Raw genomic sequence first — 27,393 nt, 5'->3', positions numbered from 1 at the left:
TCCGAGACGAGCAAAGAAGTAAAGTCACTTCCTGCGAGCTAGCATCTTTTTTTTTCTTCCTTCCTTCTGTTTGTGCTATCATCGTTAACTCTCTGCAACTCCATCCTATTGTCAATGACGGGCAGAAGAGGATGAAGCCTTGCTTGCCAACCATCCATTTCGTTACCATGGAAATGCACCGCTGAAAATTACTCGACACAAGGATTTGTCTCGCTGAAGGAAGGTGTCCTATCGCCAAAGTGTCCTTGGATATGAATCTTTGACAACGGTGAATCGGTGGAGATATTTGGTAAACAAGATAAACTCCGCTGGGTGGCGGCAGATTTGCACCATCGGACAGGATATTAGGTTATATTCTTTTGCTTTCCGTCTCTTTGTGTTGCTGTCCTTTCCGCAGCCATTTTACGTTGAAAATGCGTAAGGTTTTGAGGTGTTTCTTTTTCCTCGAAAAATTAATTTTCATTCTGTGACGTAGATCATGTTTCGGATTAGCGAATGGCGAAATTGTATTTTCGTGCTACGTGGTCTAGACTTTTACGATGTGGTTTGACGATACAGCGTCGTGTTGCTGACACTCGTCTTCGAGCAGGCGTCGCCGGAAGTTGCCGTGATTGCTTCCCCTCCCACCCGCGCGCCACTGTTTTGCCTCTTTGTGTGGTCGTGTGATGGACAGATTTTCGCATCCAAAACAAACCTTGCGGGGTGTTGATTTTATGGTGATTAGTCCACCCCCCTGTCGGGTGGATTCGGGGGAGGTCAGAACATTTGGAATTTCTAGGCCCGCTTAAAATCACTGATTTTGCGACAGCCTTCCCCAACTTCCGGTCGTAAAGAATCGTTTTAGTATTGGCACCGGGGAAAGGTACACACGGTTTTATGGCATCCACTGAACGGCCATGATTCGGTAATTTGAAATTAAATTGCACTTGAACCAAGTAAATAAGGACATTCGTCACGAAGCCATTGGTTTGTAGAACTTCTCCGCACCGTATACGGTGGTTGGCCTCACGCCGTTTTTCCGCCCACCACCACATGAGCGCACATGATGGTACCCCCAAACAATCCTGTCGGCCTGAATCATTCACATTTCCTACTAACTGACCTCTCATCGGCTGAGAAAAGCTAGTGAAACATTTTTCTCACGCTCTCTGGCAATCTTGGAATTTGCCATTTCGTTGACACTCTCGTGTTTAATAGTTCACACTCACTCTCACGCGCGTCATTTTACACATTAAAGTAGGGAAAAAGGAAGATCTATCGAGCATTTATATTTTCACGCGCGGACACGGTCCCGAAACAGTGGGCACACACGGTTCGGGTCGTTTTTTGTTAAAGGCCTTCAAGGTTTAACGCACATGCTAGGGTCAATCACGGGAATGTAACCTCCTCGCACTCAGGACAGAAAACTGGACAACCGTCGCCATAATTGCTTTCCATTGCACTTCAAACTGCACTCAGCATTGACACCATTCTCGATGCAAGTCACCGTTTCCCCCCTCTCGTGCAGGTGTCACCAACACAACCGGAACTGAACAGAAAATCCCACGAACAAACACCTGGGAGCACGCATTCCAACGGGTTTTACAAATTCGCCGTCAACCACCGAAAATGGGTTTTCTCACCTCCAACACAAAGCAATCCGTGACGGTTCTCGTTCCCGCGGATCTGTCACGATGGCCGCGTGTCGTGACGACGGCGACTGGTTCCTGACACTGCTCTGGCACGAAGAGTAAGGTGCCGTCGAACGTCGCTACTACTGCGCGAACGAAACGTCGTGTCCACCGTTTCCGACGAGAGTCTGTACACATCTGTGAGCCGAGTCGCTCCGCATCGAGCATGAAAGACCCCCCTTTTCAAACGGCAGATGATTATGCTCCGTCGTCGTGTCTTGAGAGCAGATGCTCCCGCTGCTGGGGAGAAACGCCGGACCGTGGATGCTGTGTGTACATGTTCCGCGACAAAGCGCAGAAGAAAAACAGAGAGGTGCTGCCGACGGCGATGAGAAAGAGAAAATTCCTAGAACAACAGCAGGGCAGACGTTTTCCAACGTTTTTTTTCTCCCCAACCAACCGAGAATTTCATGGTTTTCCGTAAATGGCTGTGAAATCGCTGTGGAATTTTGTAAGTCACCGGAAAGGATTGAATATTGTTCAATACTACCTACAAAGCAGTGTAAAGATGAGCATTGGCTAGATTGATTGGGAATTTTGTTTCGTTTACAATAAACAAATGAACGAACGCGTTCTCAAAATATGCAACACGTACGTTTCTATTTAAACTTTAAATAATGTTAAAAATTGTAATTCAGCGATTTCATTTCGAAGTAAATAAAAGGCCAACGGTTAAAGTTATAAAAAGAGCCAACATAATTTGTTGAAATTAGTTTTAGTTAAAGGAAAGAATTTGTTTTTGAAATAACGATATTGGAGGAAGGATCTGCAATAATGTGCTAATAGCCGTGTCTAGAGTTTATTTTTCCCGCAACTACCAACACAATTCAAGATGCAACATCATACTGGACATGTTTATTGCTTTAATTGTACATTTTATTTCTGGAACTCTGGATTCTCATCACGAACTTACCCTGAGCTGATATTTCGATTAGCTTTACCATTTTCAAATATAATATACCTTTCTGGTTGATAACCGTTGGCTAATTTTAACTGAATTAATTGCCTACGTTACCCTAAAACAGTTGAACGAATTTCCAATCCATGAAAACAATGTTTTCAAAAATAAAATGCTTTTCGTCTAGTTTTATGCTAAGAACATGCTGCCAAGACAAACGTTACATTGCGCTGTACAACTCTGAACTCGTAGGTATAAACATATCGCGCGCGCGGGCATATTTGTTTTGTTTACACCGGCGAACGAGCTGTCATCAATTCTACAAATTGTGGTATTGCGCCAGACATGTAATTTCTTGAAGTAGTCGCAAAAGGCAGGCTTTGTTGAGATTGTGGTTCTTTTCCGCGAGTAAACTCCTGCGGGAACTCCCGTAAAAGCTACGGCAAGATGGGAGTATTGGGACTGTGGAAACTCATCGAGCAGGCGGGCAAGCCTGTTCCTTTGGACACATTGGAAAACAAAGTGTTGGCCGTTGGTCAGTCCGATTGTTGATATAGTTTGGCGTCGTGAGTGCTCGGTAGTTAATGAGGCTTTATTTTTGCAGACATATCGATTTGGTTGCATCAAGTGATAAAAGGATTCCAGGATTCGAAGGGTAGCGCACTTCCGAACGCGCACGTCCTCGGTTTATTCCACCGGTTGTGCAAGCTGATGTACTATCGCATTAAGCCTATTTTTGTCTTCGATGGAGGTGTTCCGGTGCTAAAAAAGCAAACAATTGTAAGATAGAATGTTGTTGATTAGTTATAACCCAAGCTCATCTATGCTTCTTAAATTTTCAATAGGCCAAGCGTCATCAAAGCAAGAACAATTACCAAAATGAAGCGGATCGCATACAGCAGTTGTTGCTCGAGACGTTGGCCAAAGAAAAGGTGGTTCAGCAAGCCCTCGGATCGGCGACGAACATTCTCATCTCTCCTTCCAAGAAAGCGATCACAAGCGGAGGGGCTGGCAGCAGCAAACAACCGGGCCAGGAGGAAGAACCGGACGCAATGTTTAAACTGCCACCACTGAAAGCCCCCGAGGAACCGATCGATTTGGATCGGAGCGATAGTTCAATGGACGAAAAGGCTTCCCGCAACTATTATCACCTCAACTTGAACGCGATCGATGTGACGAGCGTGTACTTCAAGAATCTTCCCGCCGACGTCCGGCACGAGATTCTGAACGATATCAAAGAAACGCGCAAACAATCGTCCTGGGGAAGGCTACACGAGCTTCCGGTGGAGAGTAACTCGTTTTCGTCGTTCCAGATGAACCGACTTCTAAAACGGCGCCAGGTGCAGGTCGAGTTGGAGGAAGCGGAAAAGGAAATGGGTGGAAAGTGTCTGTCGCTGGTCGAGCTGGAGTCGCTGCTGAACGAGGAAGGCGTTGAAACATCGTCGAGTCGAGCAGCGCAGCAAATTGCGTCTGATGAGAACACACGTTTTCTGCTGGTGCGCGATGTACAGAAAGCCATCGAGAAAGCTAAGGCCCGTGAAGAGGAGCAAAAGTTGGCACCAAAACCTCCCAAGCTTGCAAAGTTAGCTCGGGAGGATGGCGCAGGAACTAGCAGAGCGGAAGCACTCGACGATGACGACAAGGAAATGGACGAGGAACTACAGTTGGCGATAAAAATGTCGCTCATGCAGGACGAGAACCCACACGCACTGATCGAGCTGGACGATGATGACATTCGGATGTCGCGCACCCAAAAACAGGTGCTCGGAAATGCGGCCCAAAGCTTGGCCCGCGGGTTTATGCTTGAGTACGGTGGGCTAACAAGCGAAGAGTTTAATGAGCTCTTGCACCAAACGCAAGATGTTGATGGAGGCGACATAAATGATTCGATGTCACAAATGTTCGTACACAACGGAGCGTCTATTGTTGAGGGACCGGCAATGTCATCTTGCGAGAAACCCACCACATCAAAGCAGATTGAAGGCGATGATAAATCTTTGGGCAAAGAGAGTGTCGAAGAGGACACTGAATCTGATTCAGACTTTATCGACGTTCCAGAGGATGATCTGAACGATTCATTGCCGGGAATTTCCCTTCCGCTGAACAGTACAAACCACTTCAAACCACACTTTAATCCGATCGTAGATTTTACTATCGACGATTTAAAGAAGCTGTCGGACGTCTCAACTACTCAGAAGAAGAAGAAGGCTGTGGAGGTGTTTATAAAGGAGGAAGACATGGGTGTGTGCGACAAAGATGATATTTTTGCAGACATTTTTGTGAAAAAGGAAAACAACATGGATGTTGAAAAAGAAGGACAAGAAAAATCAACCTCCGAGCAACTTCCTATGACCATCATTCCGATAACGGACGGTAAAGGATCTTTGAGTAATGTAACAGTGGCAGAAAACGAGCCAAATGACACACCGAAAGATCTTTTAACTACAAAACCACCATCCTTCGGCATTAAAATAAAAAATGTGGATGATATCAACGCGCAGTTAAAAGAGGAGCTGGAAAATTTGAAGAAAGGCGCACCGGTCATCGATCTTGATATCGTCTCAAACAAGCCCTGTATTGTCGTGGAGGAGCGAGAAAAAGCGAGTGCGGATCTGAAGCGTTTAAGCGAAACACTAAAGCAACAGCTGGAGGAATTGAAAGCCAGTGCCAATGCGGTCAATTTGGATGATATTAAGCTTGATACGATCCCGATCGACAAAGAAAAGGTAAGGCTCGCCTACTCGACGGAATATATTTGTGTTGACTAACTCAAAGGAATGTTGTTTTTCTATTTTTTAGTTGACCACAGCAGACAATGATTATGATAGTGATGGCACCATTATTTATGACTCCGAAACAGTAGAAGGTCAAAAAACCCCCTGCAAAGAAATTTCTCCCAAGAAGAAAGCTGGCATTGAAAAGAATTCACTTCCTTTATCAAAAAACGCCGATGAAGGATCAGCTAGTGCTCCAGTTCCTGTAATTGAAATTCTAGATAGTCCCGTGAAGAAGGGAACGCTTGAACACTTAGTGATCGCAAGAACACCCGGAAAGGATACGAAGGCCGATCAACCGGACGAGGTTGTACCCCACGTAACGAAACCTTTCTTCGTCAACAAAACACCTCCATCATCGGGAAAGAAAAATGTATCCGCTAAGGATGGCGCTGTTGTGAATGAAAGTGTTCCGGTGGAGAAATCAGGTAGCGGTGTAGCCAAAGAGTTGTTTCCCAGTATTGACAGTGAACCAGTTCCGTCTACCAGTAAGCAATCGGCCCCTGCAGAACCGAAACCGGTCAATGCGGAACATTTGATCACCGAGATGGCGGACACGTTGAAGGAATCACGTACCCCGTTGGAGCTGAAACAGATGGCCCTCGATCTGGCCCAAACCGAGCGAGAGCTGGAGCGTGAGAAGAACAAACAGAACCGTCTCGGGGTGTCCATCACCGAGCAGATGCGAAACGATTGCATGGAGCTGCTGTCGCTTTTCGGTGTCCCGTACATCGTGGCGCCAATGGAGGCGGAAGCGCAGTGTGCGTTTTTGAACCAGATCGAGATGACCGATGGGACGATCACGGACGATAGTGATATTTGGCTGTTCGGTGGCCAGAAGGTGTACAAGAACTTTTTCAACCAGCAAAAGTTGGTGCAAGAGTTTACGATCGAGGCGATCGAACAGATGTTCCACATGGATCGGAATAAGTTGATTCAGCTGGCGCTCCTGGTGGGCAGTGATTATACGACCGGTATCCATGGGATCGGTGCGGTGACGGCATTGGAGATACTGGCCTCGTTTCCGCCGACCCCCGAGCAGGCGGGTGAAACATCCGAAATGATGTCGTTACTGTCCGGTTTGCGCCGATTTCGCGATTGGTGGCAGCATGGACGGAATGGGGCGACAGTTGGCGCACGGATGGCGCTAAAGTCGAAGCTGAAAAATATCGACATTCACGAGGGCTTTCCGAGTACGGGGGTGGTCGAGGCGTACCTGAGGCCGACAGTCGATTGCAGCGAGGAACAGTTCACCTGGGGTTACCCGGATGCGGATCGGCTGCGTGACTATGCGCGGCAAAAGTTTGGCTGGACACAGTCGAAAACGAACGATATTCTGCTGCCGGTACTTAAGCGACTAGACGAGCGGAAGTCGCAGGCATCGATAAAGGACTTTTTCAAGGTCCAGAGTGCCGTCGCTCAGAGCCGGCTGAAGGTGAGCAAGCGAGTGCAGTACGCGGTCGATACGATGGCGGGAAAGGTCGATCCGGCCGAGGATAAACCGAAGCAGAAGAAAGGAGCAAGTCCTCGCAAGGCCAAGCAGGCGGCTGGTCCAGCAACGAGGAGGAAACAGAAAGCATCGTCCTCCGCTGCCGAATCGGTTGAATCGATTGATCTGGATACTATTGATGAGGGCGATGAGGATGCTGGAGAAGAAAAGAAATCAACAAAGAAAAACGACGACGATGATTTTGTCGTACCAAAAGCAACTGGAAGGAGAAAGGGCGCTACAGGGAATACAAATGCTGCAACCGCAAATGGTAAACCTAAAAGGGGTGGTAAAAAATCCGATCCGAAATCAACGGATGCAAACGACATTGAAGGACCCAGTGCAACACCTGGCCATTCGCTGGCGAATATTGGGGGAATCATTGCTAACATCAACCAGCAATCGGCCGATAGTTTGCTGGAGGAACCGGCGACCCGTGGGCGAAAGAAGCGGTTGGAAAATAAGATACCCGATTTTAACCCACCGATCCCGCAGCGCGTGAAGGATGAGCAGGAGATGGCGGAACGAAAGCAGCGTGCAGCGGCATTGTTCAAGAAGGTAAATGCAAGGAAGTCGAGTTAAATGTTTTATTGTTGCTTCGCACAAACTGTTTATGAACATCGTTTATCTATTGTGCTTTTAATTTGTTTCTTATCGATTTAATCGTATTCCCATAACTTTCATTACCAACTATGCATTTGAATTGTTTCAAGTGTTCACAATAAATTACGTTACGGCCAAAACGACCCGTTCCTCTGGGCACGGTCTGCCTTCAATGACGTTTACAGTCTGTTTGATTTCAACTCCAATTCCGTTCTCGTCTCCTCTCCTCTCCTGCTTAGTCCTTCCGTGCGGTGACCCTGCGCCCTCTACCCTTTGCTATTTTTTTGTAATTAATTTTAAGTTTAGTCGTTATAAAGCCCTCGGGGCGAATAACAGTAAGAGCATAATAAAAAAAAATCTCATCTTGCATTTAATGATATTTATATAAAAGTCCTCGTCGTCTCTTCTCTTCATCTGTTATTTTAGAATATTTTCTTCTTTGTGCCGAAACCTTTGGACACTTTTCTGATCGATATATAACTTTAGTACAAATGATTTATTTCAATTTTAGTACAAACATATTACAAAACACCACGCTTCTCCATCGGATCGGTTTTTTGCATGACGAAAAGATGCACTGAAGTAAAATAAGTCGTTGTAAGCAATTCGCACAGAATTGGTATGACTTTGGATCAGCCCTTCGCGTTGTTCCGATCCCCCAGACCCTATCCCCCCCCTCCCCACCCTCTCCATATGTTCATTTCCCTTTGCTTTTTCTTCTCTCACGTGGTCTATTTGAATGAGAACTGACAGAAGAAAAAAAAAATCCGTTGATTTGAATTGTAGATTGCAGAAAATGAGTAACATCCGAAAACCGAAGGCAAATGCGTTGGATAGACGCATCGGCCAACAAATGCCGTACCGGAGATGATGACTCTATTTGGACGTGCTCATGGAGCTGTAGATGAGACACGGCCACGGATTGACCGGTCCGAGTTTCTTTCTGACGATCCCCTTTCCTCCTTCATTTGCCACCGTATGCTAATCGTTCGCCGGTGTTGGAAAAAGGAAAATGACAATTAAGTAATTTAACAGGAACAGAAAACTTTTCCTCTCTTGTCCTCCTCTTGGTTCGACGTAAATTGACGTCGTGATTAGAGTCGTATCCAGCGGGCGCAAACCATGCTCCCGGGAGCCGTGCGTCCACCGGTTGGTTATCTACCGTCCACATTGGATGCTCGTGCCGGTGGCTAATAAAGATTAATGATTTTCCGCCCGGGGAACGAACGGCGAAGGATTTACCTTCCCACTGTCGATGTTGTCGATGTGAAATGATTTATAATTGGACGTAACAAACACGTAACTCAGAGACATTCACTGAATGTTACAAATAATGCTATTCATTATTCAAGGCAGTGTTCTTCTCGATTCTGGATGGTTCATGTTTGTTGTTGTGAGCAAAAATTTAAACTAATTTGTTAACATAGCTTAATCTACGTTGAGACTGATACCGAACCGTCTGCTGCCATTCACTTCTTACTTTCAAATTGAAATTTTCTCTTATTTATGTACTATAAACAAAGCAATGATAAGAGGGTGCATGTGGCGGTATGTTGACCATTAAATTTTGCAGGTCGTGCAGATGATTACGAAAAGAACGAGGACGGGAGCGAAAGAGATTGAACAAAGTTCAAAGGTGGCCTGTCTGATAAGGCCGCCATTCAGACAAAATTAAATTAATCTTTTCTTTGGTGAGTTAGTGAGATTAATTTAATTACCATTACTTGCTTCCGTGCTATTTTTGTTTGCCTCTTTGTATGTATGGTAACATAATTCAAAGTTCAAGTCCGTTTTAATTGAATTAAGAAGATTAAAAATAACAAGAACGTTATATGCTAAATTCTGATAGTCCTGAAAACTTTTAGCAATTGTTGAAATCATTGCTTTTAAATTGGTACACTAAAAATAATGAAGATAGACATAAATACATACTTATGCTATTTTACAATGCCAAATTATGAACTGGAGAATTGGTACGAGAACAAAACGAAGTCGGAAAGAGAGAACAATGAAGAAATACTAATGATTCGAAACTAGTAGAGTGCGAATACAAGAAATACTAATGATTCGAAACTAGTAGAGTGAGATGCGTCAATCTGAACTAAGAGCATCATATTTATTTTACTACGTTTGTGAGACGAACAAGAGTTAATTGGTGCTTTGGCAGATTACCCAATAGTGGTAAAATATGTTTATTAAAAAAAAGTACAATTCACAGGACATTCACTTCGACATCTTAATCAAGACAACCTGTCGCCTCCATCGTTGAAAGTTTGAATGTGTGATTCTGGAGCTCGAGTGTGCAAGCAAGAGAGCATCTCTAGTGAGAGTGATGCGGCCCACTTTGGAGCGACTGCGCATACTTTGGCTGTTTGGCCGTCGTGCGCTTAGTCGTCGTTAGTCGCTAGTGGCAGCTAGTAGCGATAGCACGACCCGGACCACGAGTCATAAGTCCGCGAGTGCGCGTTCCCGGGTGTCCGCCAGATAGTCGCGATGATGCAAGTGTTGGAGGTTGCCGATTTCGTGCTGATCTCGTTGTGCTGAGTAGCTGATCGCGTGCGTGCGTGCTCGATAGTCGTGGTTCGTTTCTTTACTTTGGTGAAATGAGTCTCATAAAGTGTTTGTTGTACGCAAAATATGCGTCTATTTCTTAACCACATGCCCCGGTGAAGGTGTTCCGGGCGACGTTTCGAAATCATGTCACCGTCATCGGTTATTTTGCGGCCCTGAGGCGATAAGAATCCGCACCCAAGACCACTGTCGAGGTTTCCGATGCCGATATAGCGTGGCTCCGAACGCTGTGGCAGACACCGCCAGATAACTGATACACTGTTTTCAGGGCCAATTCGTCGGCATCAAGCTGTTTTTTGTTGGTAGTAGGCAGTCAATTGCACGCGCACGGTTTTTGTTTGGCATCGTTAGGAAACACTTTGGGCTTGTTAAGTTTAACTTTGCCATTATCGGTCGCAACATTGACGCGACAACAACGCGACCTTTTCTCGTCGCGTCAATGTTGCTACCGATAATGGCAAAGTTAAACTTAACAAGCCCAAAGTGTTTCCTAACGATGCCAAACAAAAACCGTGCACGTGCAATTGACTGCCTACTACCAACAAAGAGCAGCTTGATGCCGACGAATTGGCCCTGAAAACAGTGTAAAGGCACCTTATGGGTTTCTTTGCGGAGAGAGTTACGCCAGTGTGTGCCAAACTGACCGACCAATGAACGGGGCTCGATAAGGCGACACTGTAGTATCATGATGCAGAGTTATAATGTAGGATTGATTTGCGGATACCTTTAACTCTGGATCAATTCTGGGAGTCAGAAAAACATTCTCCTGAGGCCCCCTTTTTTTTGTCTTTAGTTAGTTCCGGTTTAGGCTAGACATTCCGGCTGCTCGGACAAAACAACAAAGTAAGGTGTCATTCAAGACGTGTGAATTGTAACGACACGATCCTCACCGTCTCACTAAAAACACCCGCGAGCAACAGGTAGCATTGTTTTGATCGTAACGTCCTTCGTCCAGGGCATCTTCTGCAGCTCATCCTGCTTCCGTTTTGCTCCTCTACCGGTGCTCCGATCGGACATGCGCCCTGTCTCTTGGTCTGTGTTGGCAATCGTGTGCCGATTATCAAAACCGATCGCGAGAAGAGATCGGACAGATTTCACGGTCGCCGGTCGGGTTTTCCCTTCTTTTTCCCCGACAAGATGCCATCGTGGTGCTACGGTTGGGGACAGTCGGCGTCGGATGCGCTTCACGGGAACATTTGGTCATTTGATACCGTGTCACCGTGCGGGTCGGAAGTTTTAAACCGATAGTACGAACGTGCTGTGTGTCGGTGCGCGCGCGCGCGCACGCCTCCGACTTTTCGGTCATCCGTGACGTATCCGGGAAAGTGAAACCTAATGGGTGGAAAATGTTTGGACCGACCCGGTAAAACCTTGAACGTTGCTGCATACGGTGTGCCGGGTCGCAATATTTTTTCCTAGAGCTTCGAGGCAAGTGAAGAAAAGAAAAACGAGGTGAAAACCAATATATAAGGACATCAGAAGTGATCGATCAAAGAGAAATGTGCTTCGGATGAATCTGATAAGTTTGTAAATATGAGAAAATTGTTCAAAAGATGTGAACATCGCGCAGAAGAACGAATTACACAAAACTCCCACAAGCGCAAACGATTTTTCGCATCGCAAGTAGAACGAGACCAAGTTTAAGCGTGTACCCCAGTTCGCGCAAAGTTCAGCTCTGTATGCAGCTAGTTAAATTAATGTCAATTATAGCATGAAAATGAGTGACCAGCGGGTATTTGTTTTACAGGAAAATAACCTCGCGCGCTCGCGGCACCGATCGGCGATCGTGAGGAGGGAGTGGTGTGATCTACAATTTTTACAAATCGTCATATCATTCTATCGTGTCGTACCATGTGTGTGTGTGCTAGAGCACTGTTACGTTACCCCATAGTAGAAGCTATCTGGCAAACTATCCATGCCATACGGCGAGAAGTCAGAGTGGAGCATCGTGCCATCATCAGCCAAGTTCTAATTAATAGCGTCTCTACTTCTAAGGTTCGCCTTACGCCGTGATACGCGCGATGCGGATTGGCGTGTCTGCGTGTCCAGTACACACCCTGCGAGACGAGAATGTGTACCATTAATGGGTCCACGTCCAAGTCCAAGTGCGTCGGAGTTCCGCGATGATTAATGGATCGGTGCAGTCTACGGGAACCTCCGAGTGATTTCCGGGGAGAACCGGTGGGAATCCGGGTGTCATCCCTTCGAGAAACTATAAAACGAATTGCAACATGTAGAGTTCATTGGCAAGAAATTTAATAACAAGAGGTGTGGTTTTGAAGTCAACTCTCATAAAAAAATGTAGGGAATATAAGAGAACCTATGAAATATTGCATCATGAAAGCGAAGGTTTGTTAGTAAATGCTACAGATTCCAACGAGTCGACTTATCGCTTGAGTTGACTTATCGATGGCTACCTGCAGTAGCCGCTCCTCCTATCGACTTGCTTACTTCCGAGCCGAGGAGAAAACCGGTGAGGGTCGAAGATAATTTAATATCTTTGCCTACTGCCAAACTTCCTCTCCCTGTCCGTCGGTGGGTCAGTTTCAGGTGGTTCAGGTGATTGAGCAAAACTGACGAATAAAAAAAACCGTCTAGTCCGGGGGTATTGATAGCGATAAAGTGTATTTTTTGTCACTGCGCCTACTTGGGTACTCCCGGTTCCGATACACGTTTCATTTTATCTTGTCCCCAAGAAAGTATTGTATTTCGCTCGATTTTCGCTTTTTTCCGCCTGCTTAGTTGCGGCGGACCGCGGTTTTATCTGTTTTTGTCGAAAGATATTCTAAAATTAGCCAAACCCTGGTCGGCTGGCCGCGTCGGGTTGCCGTCTGCAGTACTATTGTTGTGGCGTTTGCCACGGTGTTGATGTGGTCATCCACACTGAATCTGACACCCGGTTGACTCGGGCCCTGATGGATCTGACGGATGTGACTGACGGGGCCGGTTTTTTTTACGGTGGGTTTTTGGTATCGGCGGGTGGACAGCGGACCCTGCAGCGGATCTTCGCATATTGATGGTTTATTTAATTGTCTCCCAAGCGCGCCATCCCTGTCCACCAGCAAGGGAAAACCACGAGCCGAGACCTAAGCATAATGGGCCACCCCAGCACGTTGTTTGAACTTTCTGTGAGTGAGAAAAATCACGGTGATCATATGATTTACAACGCACCAACACCATTTCGCGGGAGGTGACGCGAATCGTTTCGGTCGGATTTGACGGAGTTCCCACGGAAGGAGGCATATTTTTATCGACTCCGACATCCTCATGCGAAGCAAGGGGTCGTAACATTTTATCAACGAACAAAATGTTCAATGGTGAATCACCGGTCGATGGGGAAATCACGTGCACTGATAACACATTAGTTGCAACATTTCGCTTCGTACGGTATCAGCGAGTAAGTGACTAACCTAATGGATATTCAGTTCTTCTTACTTTCTGCCGAATTTACCAAAGAACATCTTCGTTGATACAGTTCTAAACGTATAAAAACTAATGACTAATCAAAAACCTTCAACATGATTTTATTTTGTCAGCTATAACTCGTTCACCCTTCACCAACGTTCACAGTTCCCTAGAGGTTTACGTTTTTCTAGACCTCCTGAACCTCCTGAAAATTCTTTGAGCTTTGATGTCATGATAAAGGTGATAAGTTAGAGTAAAAAGTCTGGTTCGTTGCATCGTTGGATAGATGACATAATAAACCTTCACTCTAGTTTAGCCAACCATCTTCATGACAAAACATTTTATCTTCAGTAAGAACCCTGTAAAAAGGATCAACATGATGGCGGCTTTGGGGGTTCGCGACAGCCGAGCGGTAGCGCCGGTTAGAAAATCGGCCCTTGAGCGCCGGGGCTCACCACCTCGACGGCGTGGGTTCGAATCCCAACCGAGACCGGACCCCTCCCCTGTACGAGAGGACTGACTATCCACGTACAACAGGGAAACAAGTCTCGTAAGCCCTTAACGGGCAGGCATGACCAAGAGGTCGTTACACCAAGAAGAAGAAGAAGAAGATGATGGCGGCTATAAAACGATTTTCTAATCCAAAAGGAACCTCACACACCCAGCCGGGGCGTGGACTGCTGATAGCGTTAGTTTGTGCTGATAGTGGCCTGACCTGTGGGACACCGGATTTTGTACCGCTACCGACAACAGCTTTATGTAACGCCTTTCGGAACCCTTGATGTAGCTTGAGGACCCCGAAGGTATGCCAAGGAGGGGCTTTACCTGCGGCATAAACTACAGTCACTACCATGAAGGATAGTTGGTCACCTCAGCGTGAGCCCGAACATCAAGGCTGCACAGTCCTTCCATACAGCTTTGTGATGGGTGCCACACGTGCGGTGCCCTTTTGTCGAAGTGTCTTTCCAATCTTATCAGCGGTAAAAAGCGGAGCAATTATCAATCGCATGAGGCCAGTTAGATCATGGCTTCGGGAAGTTCCTGTCCGCAGTGCGCTGAGATTAGCTGCTGGGGTTTAAGCTTAAGGGGTGGTGGTAATCGCGTGGTGGAGATGGGGCGAATTCTAAACAGGTTTGGACTCAGGTCCGTATGGCAGTGTTGTAAAATAAGCGTTTGACTTGTGTTTGTAAACAACGATACGGCCAACACGCGACATGAAATGTTCGCATGGGAGTTCCAAGTGCATCTAACATCTTTTGCCATTGGTTGTAACAACTAGACTTCAGGAACCGGCCATGTTGTGGCAATTGTTCAATGGCAATGGAAATGTTTGCCTTTGGGAAACCCTAAGTATGTATTGCTCTACAAGTAATCTACTCATTTACCATATGGCTTTGTTGATGTCCTGATCATATAGTTTTGTAATGCATCTCGGTATAGACCCAAATACCCAAAAAGTATCAACAGTTTAGCCCCACTCTCGACTTTGTATTTCGATACAAATTTATTTTCATTTTTCGCCTTCGCCCCGAGAGGCGTGTCCGGGTCCGGGGTTCATAGTAAGTGGCCACATCATTTTCATTGCCAGCGTCTGTCCCTCACACGGTTTGAGGGTGTCTCGCGTTTTGTGAACAGCGTAATGGCATCGCGCATGTTTTTCGGACACACGCTTGCGGTCGTAAAACGGTGGACATTTCGGGGGGTTTCGTTCCGATTCTGAGCATGACGCATCTGCTGATCGTCTCGGTGGCGACAAATGAGTGGCAGTTATTGAGATCACCAAAGAAAATAAAAAGTCAGGTGGTGAGTTGGCGAGTCAATTTCATCAATCCATCACGTTCAGCTGGGCAACATTTGGCGGGATGATTGTTGATCATCTTCAACAAGACTTATCAACAAAACTATTGTAAATTGGTGCTACGTTTGCATGCAGATTGGTGAAGGTGCGATGACATTTTTAGGGGGTGTTTTCCAATTATGAAACGGTTTAAGTCCGACGACAGATTTATTTGATGTGATTTTTGCAGTTTGGAAATTTGATGTTCTTTCGTCTTCGTTTTCTTGAGCATATACTTGCACCAATTAGACTTTCTACACACTAAATTAATTTGCGGAAAACTTTTTTTCATGCGCACTTGGCGCCACGCTTTGTTTGGCGAGGAGTTGTGGCACTAATTTACGATCATCTCGTGGAATTTTATGTACTGACAATCAAAAAAGAAAATAAAGAAAATGCGTACCATCAGCGATGTGACAAACGCACCCCGCCCCGGTTTCGTTACAAGCGCGCAATTTAGTGGGTGGTAGTGGTAGTTATGCTCTTCTGCTCGGAGTCCGGTCCTTTCGGTCCTGTTTGTGAAACAAATGTAAATAAAGCAAACCGGGGAGCGATATTCGCTCGAGCGTGCTTTCTTCGATGGTTTAGTGTTTAGTGCGATATGGGATGACGATTTATGTTGTTATATTTTTAACCGACCTGGCGTGACCGAATGTGGCGGAAGTATCTCAGAAATGTGTTTGCTTTTCAAGTGTGATAAAAATATGTTCGGCGTTATTTACTGAACCGTGAATAATCGGAGGATCGTCTGGTGTTTCGAAGCATGCGTTTATTTTTTGTTGCTATATCTGCAATGTTTTGTATTGTTGTTTAAGGGTGTTTTATAGAGATGTGGGATTTGAACGTGATCTAACCTATATTTTTTCCAGCAGTGGTCTCGTGAGTGAGTGATACGGTTGTGTAGACAAGACAAAAAAGACATCTAATCCATGCTGTGATACGAATTAGTTAAAAATAACCCTTTGTGACTGTGAGTTTATAGTGAAGCGCCAGAGTCGCGATCCGTGCGATCCTCGTACCACTTAACAATCAGGCCAATTTCTTCCGCTTTCCCAATGAGGCACGATGGATTCGCAGGAGCAAAACCAGCTGGAAATCCAGTCAGTGAATCCGATACCGAACCGACGCCCGATAAACGATCTACACTACAGCGCGATCAACAGCAACTACCGGCAGCAGAGTAAGCTGAACAGTAACAACAGTGCACCAAATGAAGAAGCGAAAGCTCTACTGCCGACGGTGGGATCGAGCGGTCGAAAGTTCGTGATCGTACCATGTCAAACCGGAGGAGCTGTCACTGATTCTGGAACTGGAGTCGGAACAGGATCGTCTAATGGAGGAGGGCAAACGGTTGTCCCGACCGGAGGTAATCCGGGGACGAGTGCTAATGTCGCAGGAGGAGGAAGTAGCAAACCAGAGCCGGGCGATGGTTCCATGTCCAGTGGACCAAGCTCGATAACGGTCCCGACCGCGCCGGTTGGATCGTACCTCAAACCCAAATACTTCAATAGCCTACGATCAGTACGATCAGGTGAGCGCCACACAGGGATTTCTAGTGGTTCCATAGAAAATTTGGATGTTTTCTAACCTATTCTCAACCTCTCCGTAGCTCATGATCCCCATGGACTGGGAATGGCGCACCAGAATCAGGCGGCGATCGCCCGGAGTGGCTCGTACATATTCAGCGATGTCGGAGGAACGCCGCGGCTATTCTCCGACGCCACCTCCATCCGATCGCTGGCATCGATAGGCATGGGATCGACCGATGGCCGGCGGATGGTCATCCGGAGGGTACCGAACTCCCCGAACGAGCTGCTAACAATGATCAACCCACCGACGTAAGTGTTGCCAAACGCGCTTCTAACAAGGACCCAAGCCGGTCCATTGACCTGATTGGCATCGGGAGGTAGTGCGTTCCCGCCAACGAATTATTCAATTGAGCGTTCCCTGCGTTTAGCAAATTCCCGGGGTGTATTTGGGAAACATAGTGTCGTAACATAATAGCGTTGTTGGGAGAGGAGAGGGAAGGTCTGAAAGGGGCGATTAACGCACCGACACGCGATCTCGCGTCAATTACTCAACATACCGCTATCAGGCAAAAGAGGAGGCCAAAGGGCAGAACCTATAGAGATTTTATAGATGCGGTATTTAAATTCGGGTATTCGGTATTTAAATACCATTTCGATAACAACCAAATTGGATAAGCGGCTAGTTAGGTTTTTTCTCGAATTCTTAAGAGAAGTAGAGTTAAAGAACTGATCACGCACATCCCGTGTGTAATTGAATCCCTCATCAAGAAGCTGTTCGGATGGAAAATATTAGATGATTGGAGTGGTCTCTACTCATGCGTCGAACAGTTGCAATTACCGTTGCGGTTTACCGCGAATCCGTTTACGTCAGTCATGATGCACCTGATCGACCATGTCAGTTGCACTGCAACGATCTAGAAGGCTGCGTACCAACAACCGTGGAGCCTCCCAACCGAACGATATGGTCACAGAGAACGCTGGCGTATGATATGAATGCTTAAATTTGTCCACGACGGTCAGTGCGGGGCCGCCGTAATGAGGTCATCTGACGCGCAGCTAAATTGGCGCACGCCTATGCCATGCCATGTCCATTCTTCGGATGCACGGATTTAGTCATTTACATTTTCGACGAGGCTGCGGTTGTTGCGGCAAACGCGACGGCCACACGACTTGGTCCACTTGGAATTGGTGCTCGTTGTCGCTGGAGTGGATTTGACCGTTCTTCCCACTCTAATCCACTCCCCAACAAACGGTGGGTCGGCTCAATTGAGGAAATTGTTATCAATGTGGATGGGATGGGGCCTCAGTAGCATTTCGTTCGATTAGCTTTCGGACGGTGGAAGGTGAAAGTCGTGTTCGCCGTCCCTGTGGGGGATTAGAATATGCACGCTGCTGGAATCGCGAAGGCCAAGAAGTTACAAAGAAGCAAATGGCACCTCTGAATTTTTTATTTATACTTCGTTTTACTTGTAGGACCACGTTGTATCAATTTGTTGTGACATAAATCCCACTTCAAAATTCTACCGAGCGAGGAATGATCATTGACGATCATTAAATAACGATAAAATCTCCCCCGGGAATTGATTGAAAGTGTACTAACTTTATGACATGGTGAACAAATTTCTACTTTAGGTAAACATCGCTAGAATAACATTTGATTGAAGAAGAGAGCGTTAACGAGTAACACATTGCTCCCGTTATTTTCCTTAATAAGGTTTAGACCTTCTGTTCAAACATCATTATGTCAGTCCATAAAACCAAATGAGCTTTTCTTCTGCAAGTAAAACACTAAACTAAATTACCTTTCGCTAGCAAGCGCCTCGGTGATTCTATATCTAACTGATATCTATGGTCCGGTTGGTCTATATAAAGGCTCCGGCCATATCGGTGTCGCTGGGAAAAAGAAACCAAATGTGGACGAAGCGAATTGCCTGAGGTGAACCGTGGAACGGCGTGAATTTGCTGGGCAAATGTTTGACCGCCGACGTCATAAACTCACCCGAGCCATTAGCGTGTCTTGGACGAGTGTGGAATTGTCGGTTGCCGCTGACATGCGTCGGCTTGGATGGTTTTGGAGGCTGTGGAGATGGGAGACGTCGCCGGTGATTAAAGTGTCTAGTGGGATGATAAATATCGGATATGGTGGACAGGCGATAACAGCCTGTCAACTGCTCTGGGGGGAAAACAGTTCTGGAAGCTCGCGTAGGGGATGCCGGATGCAGTAGACTAGCTGTTGGTACTATTATTACAATTCTCTATTGTATGAAAGTATGCTAGAAGATACCTTGCATTCGACCAAATAGAAACTGTTGGTTAAGTTTTCATGGGTTAGCGAAATCTTAGGCATCTGATAAAGCAAGCGAGTCCTCAGATAATGCCCAGGCAGCATGATGTTGTCGCAGACGATTATCACCCGGTTGGATATGACGTAGATCCGACATAGAGGCATTCGTACAGTGCCTCTATTGACCGAGAGAAGCCCTACGGATACCCCGGGGGTGGATGTTGCCACGGGCTGGCTCAGGTCGGGCTCGCAGTACGATCCGGAACGTGAGCCGGTACGAGTCGCTTTACATGATCCACCGTTTTGTGGATCAACGGTTTTAGCTGCTTTCGTACCAGTTTTAATCCTTCCACCAATCCGTTCGTGCGTACTCCCACGTGGTGAAGATAAGAGTTCGTTACATTGTGGAAGGTCCTTTCTTAAAAGATCGCTGTGGACATGGTTGCCGCTTCATAAGGTGCCAAAGTGTTTTGCTAACCGAGTGAACCGATCTAAACTACTCCGTTGTGCGTGCAAAATGAATGATATAAATTCAAAGAATGAGGCCGATCCCAAAGACCTCGAGTCGACGGAGTATCCACAGCGAGTGGCCCAACCGAACGGTGGCACCACGGACAGGACACCTCTCATGACTTCGATGCGAAGCTATCCCAACAGCCCGGTTATGACGAGGCGATTCATTGGAGCGTAAGTTGCCATCACGAGCGGTACAGAGGGTAGATATTATAAAGCGATCAGGTGAAGCTGGTCCAGACAATTCATACCTGGAGTCATGGTGCAATTATACTGATGAGATTGCGATGGGCTTATAAATCGTTAAGTTGGATTTATGATTGATAAAGTTTAATTCTAGTGCTGAAACCAGCGTTGCAACCATAACTCTAACTGAGGCCACTGATAAGCATTAGAGCGAGGCGTTGGATGCTTCAAGTAGTTGGATTAAGATAAGACGAACCAAGGGTAGCTTAGGTTCACGTGCTGTTTTTATCTGGAAGATTTGCGATCATGTTTTATATTCAGATCTGTTGGTTACTTCCTACCATTTCAAACATGGACTTTAGCCGTGGTTGAGAAGATGGTATGATAATTATTTCTCCGCTAGAGATAGTTTATCGTTGGTACACGTCCAATGTATGATTGATTGTCAAATTAGAGTGATAGGTTACTATTTCCCATTTCCTGCCCCGTCATTATTACACAGAAACCGCAGCATCTCAAACAATGCAAAAGGAAAAAAAAGGTCTCCGGGCTTACGTTACACTGGAAACAGGCATCAGCGTCCATTGCGAATTCCGACCCCCGTCCCACCCACCCTCCAAACCAGGTAGCATTATCCGGTGACGTTTCGAATTTCGATCGCAAAGCCCATTGTCGTGACGATTGTCCATTTCCGGTCACATTTATCCGGCTGATAGCGACGTGTGGTGCCTTTCGGTGCAGCGTGTCTCGTATGAGCAGCCTATTTATGATCACAATTTATCCACAAGTGCCAAGAAACACGTTCATCTGTATGGGAAAGGGTGAGAGACAGTTAGTTGATACAATGATGAATATGAAATAACTTTGCATGTGACCGCAAAAGCGTGAAATTGGAGCCGTTTGGTAGTCGCGGGGTTCCGTTTGTCCCGGTTCATTACATATTCGTCTCCAATACGTGTTGGATTATCAGGGCAAGTTCGGATAGAACCTCTGCAGTCGGAAACAGCGTAATCTGATCCGATATTTGAGGTGTTAATTTGATGTGTTATGTTTGGGTAAAGTGATTCACTCGATGAAGGAGGAAAACAACCTTGCAATGAAAACAGAAAATAAATCCCTAACCTAGGCAACACACATTGAAAATAGACAATGGATTGCCCTTGAAATAAATGGCGTTAAAAGAATTCATATGATAATAATGTGGAACATGATAATAATTTTATTACTGTGAACGATTCAATTCTTCAAATCGCTTCCATGTCTAATATCACAACTTTAAGTCTTTTGGGAAGAATTTTCCTAGCTCAGTTTAATAGTTTAGTTAAAATATCCTATTACTTCCATTTTTTTTGTTATCCGAACCATATACTCTTTTCCGGAAACATCGTGTGAAGTGATTAGTACTGATAATAACTTTTATCAACAAAACCTTCACAGCATCTCACCAGGTTCCTTAAGAACAGTAAATGAACCGAAACGATCGACCATTGCTCCGAACAATCAGGAAGTGAATCTGGTGTGACATATTCACAAATCAAACTAGCAAACAAAATAGAACTCTATTTCTTTCTGAGAGTGATAAAAGGAACCAATTATCACCTAACATCAGTTATGATTTGTTTATGTTTGCCTCAGCAACAAGTAACATTTCCGTGCCAGTTAGAGATGCTAAGCAAAGCTGCAATAATATGGATCAATTTTAAACGATACCTTCTTTGGGTGGATGTTTTAGAATAAATACGCTAAGTGAACCGGCAATTGAGGTATATTAATAGAAAAAACACCCGGGTCGTGTTTGAAAGCCTTTTTAGAGGAATTTTGAAGCCGTTGAAGGAACTCGTGCATGGAATACATGGCATGAAATAATTTATTTTTGGCATGTCCTTATTTGGAGACTGAAAACTGGTGGCTAATATTTTCAGCAATATGTTTTTTGTTTAAAAAATCGTGGGCACGACATGACCATATTGAGAAGCTGGAACTCAGACGAAAATTTTTGCACACAACTCGTGCATAACGATTACTTTTAAGCCATTAGCTCTTCTTCTAACGGAAAGGCAGCTAAAATCCATCTAGTTCTCTTTATTAACAATTTGTTTTTATCGTTTTGCAGGCCACCAGAGGAACCGTTCGAGAATGAAAGCTATGGCGGCGTCTCGGATGACTCCGATCTTGATAATCTCAAACCGCGTAAGCAGCACTGGGCGAACAAGATGCAGTTCGTGCTCGCCTGTATCGGATACTCGGTGGGTCTCGGCAACGTGTGGCGATTTCCGTATCTGTGTTATAAGAGTGGCGGAGGTAATGGTCACGAGTTTTACGCCAACTAAAGTCAACCAATGCTAAAACTTGTAAATGTTTTTCATGTCATTCCACAGGAGTGTTTCTGGTGCCCTACTTCATCATTCTCCTGATCTGTGGAATCCCGATGCTGTTCATGGAACTGGCCGTCGGTCAGTACACGGGTCGGGGACCGATCGGTGCTCTCGGGCAACTTTGTCCGCTGTTCAAAGGTAAGCGCATCGTAAAATGTTGCCTACAAGTAGGAAACAGAGGTTCGTCGCTTGTGTGTGGCTCAAATCCTTTGTTTCCGCATAGGGAGCTTCCAACGCTAATTGGTTCATTTCATCGTGTTGGCCAATTAAAGTGCCAAAAAATGGTTGTCAACAACGTTTAAACAGACTGCTAGATGAATACATTCCATTGCATTGTGATTTAATTAAATTAATCCAGTTTGAAGCACTAATGCTTAGCACACGATGTCGTGAATGAACCACAAGATTTATTATTGTATCGAACCTCGGTTCCCAGGGGCGTACTTTCTACGGTCGAGGTCAGTGTGATCATAAATCTCCGTCAAACCAGGCTGGGCTGCGTATGGCACATTAATCGTAGGCCCATAGCGATGTCTTGCTGAAACAAGACCTACACGAACGCGCTTTACGTTTCCTGGCCACGGCTCGAGTGTTTACACTCGTTAATAAATTAGAATAAACCGCTTGATAAATGGGAGGGCCTCTCAGAAGGGTAAGGGTTTTTTTTTTGTGGGGTTGCTTTATTCTCGTTCATTCACTTTAACGAACGTTGACAAAGTGTACTTCCAGCAGTGGTTTGATTGACAAGTGTTTAAGTAGACATTGTCAACACCTATTGTGCTTTGATTGATGCTGCAGTTAAGAGGACAAGATGCAAGGGAGAAAAACACAATCACGACGGGTTATTTTTGTTTCAAATCGAAGTAGAATTCCATAACCTACCTCCGATGCATTCTCCCCGAATAACCCACCGGTAGCAAACTCTACTGTCGTGACGATGTTGCGACTGCCGTATGTTAATTACCGACCACCGTCACCGTCCCACTCATAAAGCCGGTGTCGATGGGGTATAAAACCGACGTCTGGTGCTTTTTTAAGGTTTTGCAGTTTTGTCTCAACTGTTGATTTTAGCTGCATGGGTAAACGAAGTGCCAATCATCAATCATCGAGCGAGTCGGGATGGAAGTTATTTTTATCATAATTGCTGCCTAAACGAATGCTTGCCTTTGAGCAGCGTTTGCCAATTCGCCCACCAGCAGTCTGGGCAGACAGAGCGGCACCCGTGGTCGGCGTGTAAGTTATTACAGCGTAGCGTTGAGTAAGCGTCCCGTTTAAGGGGCTGCAAAATGGTGATAAACGCGTTCAATGAATAAATCAGCTCATTTAGATCAAGCGATCGCCACTCAGGGACCATGCTCATGTTTAAAATAAATGTGGCGAGTATGTGTTTTTTCCTCCTCTACCGTTTGGTAGACAAGGGACGGGCTGCACGACATATTTGCATAGTTTCGCCTATGGGCACTATTTACGGTGAAAAAACTGTCACTATAAATCATCAACATTTGAATATCACTTAACACGTTGATGGCGTTCCGGGATTAGGGCACGTGGCCGAAGGCGTTACTGTTTAGATTTGATACGTTTACTATCGCTTCCTATTTTATTCAAGTAGTTATCCACCCTCAACCCTTAGAGGAACTCGGCTCTTACCTTTCAACGCAGCTTATATTGCATGTTGTTTAACAGGTTTCTTCATTTTCTTTATTTTTAATGTACGAAGAAGTAGAAAAAGAAGTAAATGAAATTTTAAAATTCAATTGGTTCAAAAAATCTGAAAAATATATATTTTTAAATGGGCACAGTCATTTCAAGGGTTATAAATGCCAAGGAATCGATATAATTTAAATCCGATTAGATCATCAATTAACCTACCATTTATGATGCACATGCTACATATGATAATGCAAATGGGTAGTTGTATGTTTTTTAAATGAATGATTATTTTTATAGCTCTGGAACAATGGAAAACAACGTGTGGTAAAACTGTTGTGTTGATCAGTTTTGCTCGAACTCCAGTGAGGAGGAGGAGATGATTTATGATGACACATTCAATCGGGATGCACTATTTAGGTGCGCTAATACATATTTTCAAACCAAACCGACCCCTTCTAGCGATGTGCAAAACTATTGTATGCAATGGTATAAAACATCTGCAATCTGGATGCACTACTTCAGCAGTACGTTATGTCATCCAAGGTCGTTTCCATTGTACGTTTGTTACATAACACGTGCGATTCAATTGTCATGCATAATCATGTGGCAAGGCACGTGGAAATGGAAAATTTCATCTGCTTGTTGAGTCTTTCACTGTTGCTCTTCATTTGTGTGACAGAACAGATAGTGTTTGTTTGAATAACCTTTTCTAACCTTTTTATTTTAGATGATGGAAATTGAAATTTAATCGGCTTATTAAAATGAGAGTTTATTCTCCATTTAAATGTTTCTTTAGGTACCGGTTTGGCGAGTGTGGTCGTTTCATTCCTGATGTCCACGTACTACAGTGTGATTATTGCGTATGCAATCTACTACTTCTTTACCTCGTTCCGGCCGGACCTGCCGTGGACGGACTGTTCGCACCGCTGGAACACGCCCGACTGTTGGATCCCGGAGCGCCTGAAGCACAACTTCACGCGCCCCGACATGTCCCGTACGCCAACGGAGGAATTTTTCGAGTAAGCCCTTCGTCCTGTTTCTTCCAATCCACGACCTGTATCGAGTCCTCCTTTTTCAGGAATAAAGTGTTGCAGATTAGCCACGGTATCGAGTATCCGGGCGGGATGCGCTGGGAGTTGGTGGCGTGCCTGGTATGCGCCTGGATTCTGGTGTACTTCGCCATCTGGAAGTCGATCAAATCCTCGGCCAAAGTGCGCTACCTAACGGCGACCCTTCCGTTTGTGCTGATCGTGGTGTTTCTGGGCCGCTCGCTTACGCTTGAAGGCGCTGACAAGGGTCTGCATTACTTCTTCCGTCCCAACTGGCAGGAATTGGGTCGGGCAAACGTGAGTAGCCACATGCCGGTTGTGGTATAAATCTGTAATATTAAAATCTCTTCTCTTCAGGTGTGGATAAACGCTGCCGCACAGAACTTCAACTCGATAGGTATTGCGTTCGGATCGATGATTTCGTTCGCGAGCTACAACAAGTACAACAACAATATCCTGCACGACACGCTGGCTGTGTCGTTTGTGAACGCTGTCACTAGTCTGCTGGTTGGAATCTTTGCCTTCGCCACCATCGGCAACATTGCGCTGGAGCAGAACTCCACCGTGGAGGACGTGATCAGTGGCGGTCCGGGGTTGATCTTCGTCGTGTACCCCCAGGCGTTGGCGAAGATGCCCGCCGCCCAGCTGTGGGCTGTACTGTTCTTCTTTATGTTGCTCTGTTTGGGTTTGAACAGTCAGGTATGGATGAGTTGATTCTTTCATCTAGAATGATCGTTAATATCGATTCCCCTTTTTGCAGTTTGCCATCGTTGAAGTCGTGGTCACTTCTATTCAGGATGCTTTCCCACGCTGGATCAAACGGAAACTTGTCTACCACGAGCTGCTGGTGCTGATCGTGTGCGTTGTGTCGTTTTTTGCGGGTCTCCCAAACCTGATACAAGGTGGGATATACTTCTTTCAGCTGATCGATCACTATGCGGCCTCAATATCGATCATGTTTCTGGCATTCTTCGAGACGATCGCAATCGCCTGGTTCTACGGCATCAATCGACTGTCGAAGAACGTCAAACAAATGACGGGACGGTATCCGTCGTTATATCTACGGTTCTGTTTACTGGTCGCTGCACCGTTACTGTTGATCGTAAGTGTTTTTAGACATGGTTTAGAGGCTGCTACGATAACTGACCATATGCTTTGTTCCTTTTAGTCCCTGTGGATATTCAGCTTAATAAATTATGAGGCTCCAACGTACCATAACGGAAAGTATCACTACCCCGGATGGGCCCATGGACTCGGTTGGGCCATCACGTCCGCCTCACTGGTTTGCATTCCATCGTACGCCGTATACCAGATCGTTCGTGCCGAAGGCAGCACGTTTGGCGAGGTAATTAAAGAATTGCTTGCAATTGTCAGTGAGAGTTAAATAATTCATTATAATTCTATTCCGTCCAGAAACTTCTCAACACGTTGAAGCCGAACATTTACGAGTGTAAAATCTGTGGCGAGCATCACTGTGACCACGATTTCCCCGACGAGGATATGGGCCCGGAGATGGCCATCCTCGAGTCGACATCCGGAGCGCCACTGATCCTGCAGGCGCCACCACCCGGGAACATGCAGCAGTCCCAACATCCCACCAACAATGTTCCACACAATACAACCTCCAACGGCGACACACGATAACCGTGGTGCCATGGAATCGGCGAATTGGAGCAATTTTAGATAAAGTAAATATTAATGGAAAGAAAAAGTTTAAAACCCACAACGGTAAACAAACCCACGCGCGGATAAAAGACAACTCAGTAATATTAACGAAGAATCACCATTTAGTTACCATTCGATCGTGATAGGAAGATAGGAAACACACTGCTGACGGTGTAGTGAGGCGCGTGCCCTTGCTGGACAATATGTGCACACAGAAAAACCGTACGTACGCGGGTGATGCGACCGTACGTCGAACGAGCCATTTTAATAGTCCCCCAGAATCGTGTTAGTGACGACCGAAACAACCCGCTACATTAACGCGTGTTCATGTTCTTGGCGTGGCGTTCAAGAGCAGTTTTAGTTTGTTGCATTAGTTTCGTTAGTCTTTTATTTCTTCCTCTAGCATGTAACGATCGGGCTCCAAGAGCCCGGGATCCGTCGGTTATATAGATTTCCAATTTTGTTCGTTTGAGACAAACCAAGTTAGTCGAAGCCGAAAGTGGATGAATGAAGATGTACGATATTTGTAAATCCATGCTAGGTTCGTTGCTAAACAATAATAAATACATGAAATAACTATGAGTCTCGTGCCAAGCTGGTTCCTTTCTTTTTTTACGTAATAATTTTACGCAAGTAATTATTTCAACTCATTACGCCTTGGTCAACGGTTTATTTCTGGTGTGGCATTTTATTTATTATTTCAAATTATTACCAAGGTATTTGAAGGTAGCTTAATCAACCTTGGGCGCAAAGCAAATGTTTTGGTCTTCCTGGCAACACTGCTGTAAGCCTCGTTTTGTCAAATTAAATTGTTTGTTTACATACATTTTGCACACTGTCTACAAACTGTGAAGCATAGAAAAATCGGTTCGCAAGCAACAATTGCCGGAAA

The 27,393-nt window shown here is 45.4% G+C and overlaps 2 protein-coding genes across 2 annotated transcripts; both read left to right on the top strand.

Moving 5' to 3' along the window:
- The first annotated feature begins 3,015 nt into the window (after positions 1-3,015).
- Positions 3,016-7,462, top strand: LOC131282898 (DNA excision repair protein ERCC-5). Its single transcript, XM_058312444.1, has 4 exons — positions 3,016-3,103; positions 3,173-3,348; positions 3,414-5,294; positions 5,368-7,462. Exons 1-4 carry the CDS (start codon positions 3,016-3,018, stop codon positions 7,411-7,413), a joined length of 4,191 nt encoding a protein of 1,396 aa, XP_058168427.1. The 3' UTR covers positions 7,414-7,462.
- An 8,813-nt stretch (positions 7,463-16,275) lies between these two features.
- Positions 16,276-27,080, top strand: LOC131282979 (sodium- and chloride-dependent GABA transporter ine). Its single transcript, XM_058312534.1, has 10 exons — positions 16,276-16,778; positions 16,857-17,085; positions 21,873-22,060; positions 22,138-22,272; positions 24,584-24,806; positions 24,866-25,133; positions 25,194-25,535; positions 25,597-25,938; positions 26,005-26,181; positions 26,250-27,080. The coding sequence occupies exons 1-10, from the start codon at positions 16,313-16,315 to the stop codon at positions 26,478-26,480; spliced, it is 2,601 nt and encodes an 866-aa protein (XP_058168517.1). The 5' UTR covers positions 16,276-16,312; the 3' UTR covers positions 26,481-27,080.
- Positions 27,081-27,393: the final 313 nt, after the last annotated feature.

Source organism: Anopheles ziemanni, chromosome 2 (genome assembly GCF_943734765.1).
Source record: "Anopheles ziemanni chromosome 2, idAnoZiCoDA_A2_x.2, whole genome shotgun sequence".
NCBI classification, from domain to species: domain Eukaryota; kingdom Metazoa; phylum Arthropoda; class Insecta; order Diptera; family Culicidae; genus Anopheles; species Anopheles ziemanni.
Note: the sequence above shows the minus strand (reverse complement) of the source record. Positions and strands in the feature narration are given on the sequence as shown.

Bases quoted from the DNA above. Each gene is read 5' to 3' on its own strand.
- LOC131282898 (XM_058312444.1), top strand. From the start codon at position 3,016: ATGGGAGTATTGGGACTGTGGAAACTCATCGAGCAGGCGGGCAAGCCT. The intron at 3,349-3,413 runs GTAAGATAGAAT...AATTTTCAATAG, and splicing joins TGCTAAAAAAGCAAACAATT to GCCAAGCGTCATCAAAGCAA. The intron at 5,295-5,367 runs GTAAGGCTCGCC...TCTATTTTTTAG, and splicing joins TCCCGATCGACAAAGAAAAG to TTGACCACAGCAGACAATGA.
- LOC131282979 (XM_058312534.1), top strand. From the start codon at position 16,313: ATGGATTCGCAGGAGCAAAACCAGCTGGAAATCCAGTCAGTGAATCCG. The intron at 17,086-21,872 runs GTAAGTGTTGCC...ATCGTTTTGCAG, and splicing joins ACAATGATCAACCCACCGAC to GCCACCAGAGGAACCGTTCG. The intron at 26,182-26,249 runs GTAATTAAAGAA...TATTCCGTCCAG, and splicing joins AAGGCAGCACGTTTGGCGAG to AAACTTCTCAACACGTTGAA.